We start from the raw sequence: 12,195 nt of genomic DNA on the forward strand, positions 1-12,195 counted from the left end.
GGTTAACACTCATCATCAATAAATGAATTCCAGTTAAATTAATCTGCAAGAAAAGGTAAAGACTTCTCATGTATTTTAAATTTTGAATCTGGGCCTTCAGACTACCTTTCTCCACTGATGGTCATACGTTTTGCTTATTTATCATTATCATTCACACAGAAGCAGCACAGCTGGCTAAAAGGGCAGTGGTTTCCCTTCTAGTTTGTTCAGGGAGAGTAAGAGGTTTCAATACAGGTATTTGCAGCTTAACAAAATTATGAGGGGAGAGGCCTTTACTTGTCAATAATGTGCTTTGACACCTTAAAGTAACATAAGCCTCTACAGAGTAAAACTCTATGAACAAGAAAGATGGCAGAGCTTGGACAAGAAGCTGAGATGTGAAGATGTGAAAGCTAGCTGAGTATGCCTGAGGCTCATGGTATTAACAGAGCCTGACAGTGGCATTTAGTGCTGAGTACAGTGGGACATATATGAAAATTATAGGCCAGGCCAATGGCTCCTGCCTGTAACCCCAACGCTTTGGGAGGCTGAGGTGGGTGGATCACTTGAGACCAGCCTGGCTAACATGGCGAAACACTGTCTCTATTAAAAATACAAAAAAAATTCGTTGGGTGTAATGGCGCATACCTGTCTGTAATCCTAGCTACCTGGGAGGCTGAGGCAAAAGAATCACTTGAACCCAGGAGGTGGAGGTTGCAGTGAGCCAAGATGGCACTGCTGCACTCCAGCCTGAGCAAAAGAGCGAGACTCTGTCCACACCCACCCCCCGCCCAGAAAAAAAAAGAAACAGAAAAAGAAAATTCTAGGTGGACCTATGTGGCTCTTCTTTTGTTTCCGTTGGCCAGGTATTGCTTGAGCCATCTGGCCTAGATTATATGGTCATAGTAGAAATGCAAATAAGTAGATAATCCACCTATAAATACATTGCAGAACCATTATACTTTCCCCCTAGCATCATGACTATTTTCAAGGTTTATCAGCATTTTTATTTTTCTGGTGTTTTGCCACCCTTCTTACCATCTATCTAAAAATTATACTTAATGTACTGAATGATTATAAATAATAATAAAAATCAGCAACATTTATTGAGCACTTACTATGTGCAAGGTATTGTGGTAAGTGCTTTCTAGTATCAATGTTAGGCTAGGGATTGGGGATAAAAAAATTAATAAAACGCAGCATCTTGTACTTTAAGAGCCACAGCCTGGAAGAAGAGAAAGATATATAAACAAACAATTACAATGCAATGCCAAGATCACCAATTAATAGAGTATTCAGACTCCTGGCTTCACCTTTTTGTTTTTTCAGTCTTCTATTGAATACTTTTTGATGAAATATGCTGATGGATAAAAGTATTAACATAGTGCTTGGCATGTAAATGTTCCATAAACAATGGCCATTAACTGTGTTTTTCTTTCCTTTTTTCTTACAACTTAATACCCTCCCAACTACAGTGGGGTCAGAAGAGAGTGGTGAAGGAATGCGAACTTAGAAGTGACAGATACACTCCCAAGTCCTGGCATGTGGAACCCTGTGACTTAAACTAAGGCACTTGGCCTCCAAAGCTGTCCTCTTACATATTTCAAATAAGACAGTGCCTCGCCCAATAATTTGTAAAAAGCAACACCTATTTGGAAGAGTATCATTATTAAGGTTTGAGTAAAGCCAAAGAAAGAAGATAAACAATGCAAAAAGATTTTGTTTCCTGTCAGGGCCTGATATAAATGGAAAAGTAAAAGATTTCTGAATTATTCCTAATGTTTAATTATCTTTGATCATGCTATTTCCATGGCTTAAGAAGGAGATGATACCTAACTAAATTCCCTGAAAACTGCAAGGCCCTGTGGAAATAATAGTTTATAATGTTAATATAAACAACATACTTTCCCACTGAAAGTTCAAAAGCCAACTGATTTACTGAAGTAAATGATCAGGTAGTAGCAGGAATTATCTCTTATTTGTTTGTTTCCATGACTATAAGTTCCTAGGACAGAAGTCTTGTATTACTCATGTTGGTCTTCACAATGCTTAGCATTTGGCAGATGCCAATAAACAATGAAGTGCTGAACCACATTGAGATGATGTATTAGTCCGTTCTCACATTGCTATAAAGAAATACCTGAGACTGGGTAATTTATAAAGAAAAGGGGTTTAACTGGCTCATGGTTTAAAAGGGGTTTCAGGCTGTATGAAAAGCATGGCTGGGGAGAGGCCTCAGGAAACTTACAGTCATGGTGGAAGGGGAAGCAGGCACATCCTACACGATGAGCAGGAGGAAGGGAGTGAAAGAGGAGGTGGCACACACTTTTAAACAGCCAGATCTGGTGAGAACTCACTATCACGAGAACAGCAAGGGAGAAGTTCACCCCCATGATCCAATCACCTCCTACCAGGCCCCTCTTCCAACACTGGTGATTACAATTCGACATGAGATTTGGGTGGGGACACAAATCCAAACCATATCAGATGACCTGCAACTGCAAATGAGCACACCCTTGCCAGTCAAATCCCGCAAGCCAGGGAACTTTACCAGCAGGGAGCACAAGGCTGCTTTTACCTCTGCCTGAGAGAGCTGCTCTCTCAGTTTCTCGACTTCCTCCCGCAGTTCTCGGATCACTTTTGCGTTGGGGTCCTCATTCACAACAGCATGGTTCACAATCCTTTTTGCTCGGTCTGCATATCTTAATGTGGAGAGGGTCTCTTCATAGTTGTCTGCGGCTGGGCTGATTGTGGCTATCATAGAGGTTTGGCTGTTGCCCCCCAAATTGTCCTGCCAAGTATTTCAAACAGCATTTTAGGAAGCCCACTCCATGGACAACGCATATGATAAAAGCACTAAACGTGTTATATATGACATTATTCTTTATGAAGGAAACATTATGTGGAAATGGACTGGCATTTCACAAATAATGTCAAGACAAGATGAAATGTGTCCTCTCCATATTCAAGCAATGAATAATGCCTGTCAAACGGCATTCAAATGGAATAAAAAGGAGTAGAAAATAGTTTTCATTCTGTGTTCCTAGGAATTAGAATAACTGTCATCAGGAGAGTTCTTTAGGTATTTGGTAAGCTTTGTACACACCTTTACTCTGTCACATCTGGAATAGCCAACTTTTAGTTGGAAAAGAACACCAGAGCAATGGATTACCTTAAGCAGCCAAGTGAGGACTGAATCTCGGTAAGGCACAAATTTGTTTTTACCCTTGCCAGCTGCCTGGTCAGCCAGTGATGATATAACCAACCCCAAGGTTGTAAGAGATCTGTCAAGAAAAAATGAAAAATTGGTTTTATGGAATGTTTATTTGGTTTAAGTACAAAATATGCAGAACAATAAAGCTCCAGAGTTAATATAATCAAGTCTCTATTAATCTGTCAAGAAGCTGTGGGAAGAGGCCGGGTGTTGGTGGCTCACGCCCGTAATCCCAGCACTTTGGGAGGCCAAGGGTTTGAGACCAGCCTGGCCAACATGGTGAAACTCTGTCTCTACTAAAAATACAAAAATTAGCTGGGTGTGGTGGCAGATGCCTGCAATCCCAGCTACTTGGGAGGCTGAGACAGGAGAATCGCTTGAACCCAGGAGTTAGAGGTTGTAGTTAGCCGAGATTACGCCACTACACTGCAGTCTGGGCGACAGAGTGAGACTCTTTCAAAAAAACAAAAACAAAGAAACCCCACAAAAACCAAAATATCACAAAGAGAAAGTGCTTTGTAAATGGTTTAAAAAGTTAAATGCAGCCAGGCATGGTGGCTCACGCCTGTAATCCCAGCACTGTGGGAGGCCAAGGCAGGGGGATCATGAGGTCAGGGGTCAAGAGATCAAGACCATCCCAGCCAACACGGTGAAACCCCATCTCTACTAAAAATACAACTTAGCCAGGCACGGTGGCGTGTGCCTATAGTCCCAGCTATTTGGGAGGCTTAGGCAGGAAAATTGCTTGAACCCGGGAGGCGGAGGCTGCAGTGAGCCAAGACTGCGCTACTGTACTCCAGCCTGGGCGACAGAACGAGACTCCATCTCAAAAAAAAAAGTTAAATGCTACTGCAAATAACAAAGAAGGACACAAACTAGCAAGTGAAAGACTAGACAGCTTTCTTTGTAATGTTAACAATAGATTTCCATCAAACAAGCTGAAAGGAAAGAAGCCTATTTCCCACAAAACATAATTCCGCAAAGACGAGTCACTGAAAAGTCCCCGAAATACAAGGCTAACTCAAGATTCAGAAAATGAACAAGAATTCATTTGATCAGAATGGCTGTTAGAATTTTAATAACAGCCATTACCACAGAGTGGCATAAATATGTACATCTTCTTAAGTGAAACAAGTCAAAAAAATTAAAATTAAAATTAAAAGAAACAAGTCAGACACAGAAAATACTGCATGTTCTTACTCATAAGTGGAAGCTAAATAATGTGTACTCATGGACACAGAGACTGGAATGGACAATGGGGACTTGGAAGGGTGAGGGAGTGGAAGGGGAGAGGATGACAAGAAGTTTCATTTTTTTTTTTTTTTTTGAGACGGAGTCTCACTCTCTCACCCAGGCTAGAGTTCAGAGGCATGATTTTGGCTCAATGCAACCTACACCTCCCGGGTTCAAGCGATTCTCCTGCCTCAGCCTCCCGAGTAGCTGGGATTACAGGCACCTGCCACCGCATCTGGCTGATTTTTGTATTTTTAGTAAAGATGGAGTTTCACAATGTTGCCCAGGCTGGTCTTGAACTCCTGATCTCAGGTGACCGTGGAATCCCAAAGTGCCAAGATTACAGGTGTGAGCCACTGTGCCCAGCCAAGAAGCTTAATTAATACTTAATGAGTACAATATATGTTATTCAGGTGATGGATACCTTAAAAACCTTGACTTGACCACTGCACAATCTGTGCATGTAACAAAATTGCACTTGTACCCCATACAGTTATACAAAAAAGTGTATCATATTTGACAGATTTAAAGGTTAAACAAATTTAACCCGAGAGAAATGAAAACATAAGTCTACACAAAAACTTGTACATGAATATTCAAAGCAGCTTTATCCACAAAAGTCAAAATGTGGAAACGACCCCATGCCCATCGAATGCTGAAGTGATGAATAAAATCTGGTATACACACACCATGGAATATTATTTGACCATAAAAGAGAATTAAGTTCAGATACATGTATTACAACAACTACAACACGGATGAACCTTGGCAAATTATTTTACGTGAAAGAAGCCAAACACAAAAGGCCATTGTCCTGGGTTAAACAGTATTCATGTCCGGCAGACCCTCAGAATGTGACCCTATTTGAAAAAAGGGTCCTTGCAGATGTAATCAGTTAAGATGAGATCATACTGGATTAGGGAAGGCCCTAATCTAATGAGTGATGTCCTTATAAGAAGGTCATATAAAGACACCCAGGGGAGACGGTCACGTGAAGATGCAGGCAGAGACTGGAGTGATGCATCTATAAGCCAGGGAACGCCGAGGATTGCTGGCCCTACAGAAACAAGGGGAGAGGCACGGGACAGATTCTCCCTCTGACCCCCTAAGAGGGAACAAACCCTGCTGACCCCTTGATTTCAGACTGGCCTGCAGAATTGTGAGAAATAAATTTCTATTGTTTTAAGCTACTCAGTTTGTGGTAATCTGTTACAGTAGCAATAGGAAGCTAACACAGCCATACACTGTATGATTCCATTTATATGAAATACCTAGAATAGGCAAATCTATAGAGATGGATGTAGTGGTTGACTAGGGCTGTGGGTGGGAGTAAAAGGGAATGATTTGGGTACAAGGTTTCTTTTGGGTATGATGAAAATGTTTTAAAATGAGATTGCAGTGATGGCAGTACAACTCTGAATATATTAACGCTACTGAATTGAACACTTTAAAATGGCGAACTATACTGTATGTGAGTTACTTCTTAATACAGCTGTTTAAAAAAATCAAATACGTTCAATCACTCCTCCAAAGGAACAATTTTTTGAAAAAAATACTGTATGTGATAATAGAGGCAAGTAGGAGTTCAATATAAGGTAAAAACACATTTCTGCTTTAATATAGAATATAGGGCATTTTGCAACTATTGTTATTTTTGATTGGAAACAATTCTTTCAACTATCCCAGATATTTTACTATCTATGTATGGCAGATATTATTTTAATTCACACAAGCTCTAAAGAGTTCAGTGACTTAAACGTCAATACTGGTAACTTTATGGTTGACAGTGACTTTTTTTTTTTTTTTGAGACGGAGTCTGGCTCTGTTACCCGGGCTGGAGTGCAGTGGCCGGATCTCAGCTCACTGCAAGCTCCACCCCCCGGGTTTATGCCATTCTCCTGCCTCAGCCTCCCGAGTAGCTGGGACTACAGGCGCCCGCCGCCTCGCCCGGCTAGTTTTTTGTATTTTTTAGTAGAGATGGGGTTTCACCGTGTTCGCCAGGATGGTCTCGATCTCCTGACCTCATGATCCGCCCATCTCGGCCTCCCAAAGTGCTGGGATTACAGGCTTGAGCCACCGCGCCCGGCCGACAGTGACCTTTCATGTGAAAATACATTTTGGAGATGACATGGACTTATCCATCACCAAGAGAAGACTTTCCTCTGCCTTGTGGCAACTACTTATAATTCCTACTTTGACAGTGTAAGGGGGAAACACAGAAAGTTTCTGGTACTCCTAAATGTAGAAACATGAAATGTGAATAGCACTTTGAGAGAAAAAAGGAAATGATACAGTGTCATCAATGTCCATCATACGTCTTGTCTGCAAGCTGACTGAAGGGAGCCAGAATATGGATTATTTTAAGCTAGAGGCCATTGAGAACCAGCAGACTCAGGAAAAGCTCTAAAATCAGGGCATCAATTTTCCTTTTGTAAAGGACATTTCCATTTGTAGAGGTGTCTCCCTCTCTAGCACCAAGAAGGGGAGTACTGTTAACAACTCTTCAAGGTGGAGAAGTGACAGAAACCTGTGTAACAAACCTCTCTAGACAACTCTTGTTCACCATACTTTTCCTGGTCACCTTACCATAACCTGCCTCTCCATCCAGAAGCTCAAAACCCCTTTTCCTTTTCCTTTTTTTTTTTTTAAACACAGGTCTCACTTTGTTGCCCAGGCACTGGCATGATCATGGCTCACTGCAGCCTCAACCTCCCAGGCTCAAGCCTCATTCTCCTGAGTAGCTGGAATTACAGGCGCATGCCACCACACCTGGCTAATGTTTTGTAGAGATGGAGCCTCACTTTGTTGCCCAGGCTGGTCTTGAACTACTGGGCTCAAGGGATCCTCCTGCCTCAGCCTCCCAAAGTGCTGGGATTACAGGTGTGAGCCACCATGCCCAGTCATATGCCCAAGTTATAATCACCACTTTGGGTTATTCATCTCTGGGTGCTCCCATGTGTAAGCAAGACGCATATGCTAATAAAATTCTGTTACTTTTCTCTTGTTAATCTGTCTTTGGCCAGTCTAATTTACAGGGCAAATAGAGGAAAAGTATTTTTTCTCCCCTACATCAGTATAGCATGTAAGCAGCAGCATCAGAGGGGTGGAGCTGTAGGAAGTGGTTATATGACTCCAATTCCCACGTATATTTTGCTCTGTAACTCATTCACTTAGAGAAGTGTATCATTAGTAGAAGCTGCCCCTTTTATCCAATAGTATGCACACATTCAAAACAAGAACTCTATATAAATCTATTACCGTCCCCTTGGAACAGAATGAAAATAACTGCAGGGTGAGTGGGACTCAATAGCAAGTGAGAGAAAATCAGGTCACTCGGGGATGAGAAGCCCATGCTATCCTTTTCGTCTATGTTCCACTCAGAAGCAATGATGCAGGGGCTTCTGGAATCCCAAAATCTGTTAGAAAGTTCAACGTCTGAAAGGCGAATCACAGGCTTATATGTCTGTTTGTGTCTATACACACACATATACGTAAGTACATGTATGTGTGTTTATATATATATACACACACAGGTAAGCATATGTGTGTGTGTATATATATACACACTTATACATATATAATTTTTTTTTCTTTGAGATAGCATCTTGCTCTGTCACCCAGGCTGGACAGCAGTGGTACAATCCTGCCTCACTGCAGCCTTGACCTCCCAGGATCAAGTGATCCGCCCACCTCAGCCCCCTCAAGTAGCCAAGACCACAGGTGTGCGCCACTACACCTGGATAATTTTTTAAATTTTTTGTAGAGATGGGGTCTGGCTATGTTGCCCAGGCTGATCTCAAACACCTGGGCTCAAGTGATCCTCCCACCTCAGCCTCCCAAGGTGTTGGGATTACAGGCATGAGTCACTGAGCCTGGCCAGGGTTACATATTTTTATGAATTATTTTATTCTCAGGGAACTTAAAAATATAATAAAACCACTAAGAATTGGTCCTGCTAATACTGTCTTCTTAAGCTGGAGGCCAGCAGGCAGCCTGTTGGCCTCACAGGTATACAGACCAAGGGAACAGTTGTTTGCCAATTTTAGTGGAAAAATAAGTTATTCCAGGAATCTTTCTGATTCTACTAAAGCACAGCTCCTAAAGTTGGATATAGTAAGGAAGATTCTAATCTTTAAATCTCTCACCGTAAGTTCTTAGGCAGGGGTGAGAAGGGCCTGACTGGAGAGGAAGTAAGTCTTAAGCTAGGAGATGACATTTATAAAAGGACAATCATGTTTTAAGATAGAATTAAAAAAAAAAAATCTAACATAATGAAGAACTCAGGATAGAAAAAGTAAAAGAAAGTTGGGAGGGTCAAAAGCAAAATAAAAGCCACTCCAATAAATATAATCAGTGAGAAAAAACTGAGTTATAATTCAACTTTTCTTTTTCTTTTCTGCACCTTCCGCTAACCTGCACCATTTCCCCTGAAACTCTGACCATTAGATTTCTTTCCTTGGGAGTGGATATGATATATGTGTTATCTGTATTGTATAGGACAGATTTCAAATATTATTTTACTTATTAGTCCAATAACCAGGTCTAAGATCATACATATAATACTTATTAAACTTTATTGGAGTTATTTGTGTAGCTATTTCTCTGCCTTTCTATTTAGATTATGATTACCTTGAAGGCAGACAGTGTAATTTGCCATACACATTCCTCCATGCAATTACTGTGCTTGGTTTATGACTAAAAGCACTCAGTAACTATCTGCAGAGTTAATCTGAATCTAGATCCAGTGAAGACCAAAACATGGACCTCTGTTTAAAAAGGACTAATTCAATGATGGTTTTGGAAAACACATCGAGTGCTATTTGCTAACAGAACACTGGTTTTCCTGGAAGCAATGTGCTGGGCTAAAAACTCTCTTTTCCAAACTCCTCTGCTGCTTCAGGTAGCCATTAAACACAGTTCTGGCCAAGGAGATGTAGGTAAACATTACTGGGTGGGGCTTCCAAGAAAACTGTTGCTCTCCTGATAAAAGAAGGTACAAATTCAGCTGACAGAAGCCTGTGGTTTTTTGCCCTTCCTCTTTTTTCCTTCTTCGGGTTTGTACCACAGATACGGATACGATGTTTGGAATGGTATAGCCATCTTGAGGGCACGAGGATGACATGAACACACATTAAAGTTAGTAGAGCTGTGTGCATTTCTGAGGTGTTGTACCAGCCTCTGGACTTCTTGTTAAATGAGAAAAATTAACTCATGTCATTGTCACTGTAGCTGGTTTCTGTTGCCTAGAGCAGAATGCAATCTCTGGCTTTGAAATAATTAGTTGAGGCTGGGCACAGTGGCTCACACCTGTAATCCCAGCACCTTTGGAGGCTGAGGTGGGCAGATCACCTGAGGTCAGGAGTTTGAGACCAGCCTGGCCAACGTGGTAAAACCCTGTCTCTACTAAAAACACAAAAATTAGCTGAGTGTGGTGGCGCACACCTAGAATCCCAGCTATTTGGGAGGCTGAGGCAGGAGAATCACTTGAACCCAGGAGATGGAGGTTGAAGTGAGCCGAGATTGTGCCACTACATTCCAGCCTGGGTGACACAGTGAGACTCCACCTCAAAAAAAAAAAAAAAGGAAATAATTAGTTGAAAGATTGATGAAATAGGTGGATTTGAGTTTAGCATTCTCCCCAGTAAGTCCTCACTCTTAACAGTAAAGGAGAAATGGAAAATAATATGGATGGCAAATTATGAGGAAAGGACAGTACCATCACACGACAGGTGAGCAAAGAAAATGGTGATAGCCACAGTATCAGCCTCATTTCCTTTCAAATTGTTTTCCAGTGGTTAATGCCAATCATTAAACTCAACATTCATCTAATGCATATCATTCCCAATCTCATTTCCATTTCAACCACTGTGGTAGAACAATAGAGTACACACTGACCTTTCTGAAAATGTTAGTGTATACTTTAAAATGTTACTGTATACTTTATTGTTCTGGAGATCTTAATATATGTTAAACCTAGAATTCTGTCATCAAATAAGTTTGGGGAATGACAAGCCAAAGTTTTATAGGATTTTTTATTGCAGGACGTCTCTGAGCTTTTAGCACTGTGAATCTCCAAAGAAAGATTTTATAATTATTCTTTCTCAAAATAACTTGTCCAAGGATTCGCTTCTTTCTAAGCCATTTGAGGAACTAGTGTTTGACAAAAATGCTTTAGGAAACCTTGGGTAACCCTATCAAATTCTTCCAACGATGCGGCTACTGTGTCTCAAGGAGCAGAGTTTTGCTGTCCTTTATGGGTCTCTCATATTAAATGCAAATATGTCTATCCAGGTTTTTAATTCACATGTATGGACTCCATAATATACAAGTCATAAATTAAGAAGGACACCCACCCTTGAGTAATGGACAGAAGTAAGCCATTTTATTTTTCTCCCTCGATACAAATTCATGTTTTGTTATTCAGGCAATACCTCTTTAGAGTGAGGCTTCTGTAAGAGAATGAACAAGAATCACGGAAAGTACTCAAGAAGAAAAAAAGGAAGACTGAGTGTATTAGTCCATTTTCATGCTGCTGATAAAGACATACCCAAGACTGGGGTAATTTTTAAAGAAAAAGAGGTTTAATGGACTCACAGTTCCATGTGGCTGGGGGGGCCTCACAATCATGGCAGAAGGCAAAAGGCACGTCGGTGGCAGGCAAGAGAGAGAATGGGAACCAAGGAAAAGGGATTTCCCCTTATAAAACCATCGGATCTCATGAGATTTATTCACGACCATGAGAACAGTATGAGGGAAACCGCTCCCATGATTCAATTAACTTCCACTGGGTCCCTCCCACAACACGTGGTATTTATGGGAGCTACAATTCAAGATGAGATTTTGGTGGGGACACAGCCATACCGTATCACCGAGTCAGATTAAATACTAGAAATATCATGTTTATAAGTTATTCTACTATAACAAATTATATTGATACAATCCTAGAAGTAACATACATTAATTTCTCTAGAACAAGTGCTCAATAGAACCCACTTTTGGAGATGTTAGCTTATTGATAAGATGTTAGCTTATTAACCACAGGAACTGAAATAGAAATGAGACTGAGAACTAGATAAACATTGTTTGCATTTTTGCAAATTTTGACTGGCCATTACTGAATAAAATGGAACCATGTTCAGTGTCTGGGGGTATTAGAGAGTGCTCTATGATCTAAATGTGTTCTCAGCAGAGCTGAAGCAGCCAGACTGCAGTGACAAGGAAAAGGCTTCCTCATTCCACCTTCACTAGACAGCAGATTGGCTTTTCAAACGTATTCCCCTGCAAAGACGGTCCACAGATGACCTATACCTCCTAAGCTCCAAACACTCCCTGGCAGCAGGCCACACAGTGTCTTAATTCTTTAATGAAAGGAGTAACATGTGCTTAAAGGTCTTAGAGCTTCAGGAGACATGAAGTTCCTAAATCTACAGCCCATTAAGCAGACACTGACATTTGTGTGAAGTCCCTGACAGGTCTGCTTAAGAGGATTATTAATGCTCCATCCAAAGAAACGTAAGTGGGAGGCCGAGAGAAAGCTTAAGAACATGTCAGAGATTTCTTTAGTTTTGGAACTCAACTTTTTTTTTTTCTGAGACAGCCTCCTGAGTAGCCAGGATTACAGGCGCCCACTACCAAGCCCAGCTGATTTTTGTATTTTTAGTAGAGACAGGGTTTCACCATGTTGGTCAGGCTGGTCTTGAACTCCTGACCTCAAGCCATCCACCTGCCTCAGCCTCCCAAAATGCTGGGACTACAGGGGTGAGCCACTG

General features: G+C 41.2%; 1 protein-coding gene across 10 annotated transcripts in view; it reads right to left on the reverse strand.

Moving 5' to 3' along the window:
* The window catches only part of KIF13A (kinesin family member 13A), a 230,601-nt gene that overhangs the window by 76,114 nt on the left and 142,292 nt on the right, over positions 1-12,195 (reverse strand). For all 10 annotated transcript variants that reach the window (XM_050788663.1, XM_050788658.1, XM_050788654.1 and 7 more), the window contains exons 10-11: positions 3,152-3,263; positions 2,558-2,770 (exon numbers count right to left, since the gene is read on the reverse strand). In XM_050788663.1, coding sequence (XP_050644620.1) covers positions 2,558-2,770; positions 3,152-3,263 — 325 coding nt within the window. The remainder of the gene's footprint in view (positions 1-2,557; positions 2,771-3,151; positions 3,264-12,195) is intronic.

This window comes from Macaca thibetana, chromosome 4 (assembly GCF_024542745.1).
Source record: "Macaca thibetana thibetana isolate TM-01 chromosome 4, ASM2454274v1, whole genome shotgun sequence".
Taxonomy (NCBI): Eukaryota; Metazoa; Chordata; class Mammalia; order Primates; family Cercopithecidae; genus Macaca; species Macaca thibetana.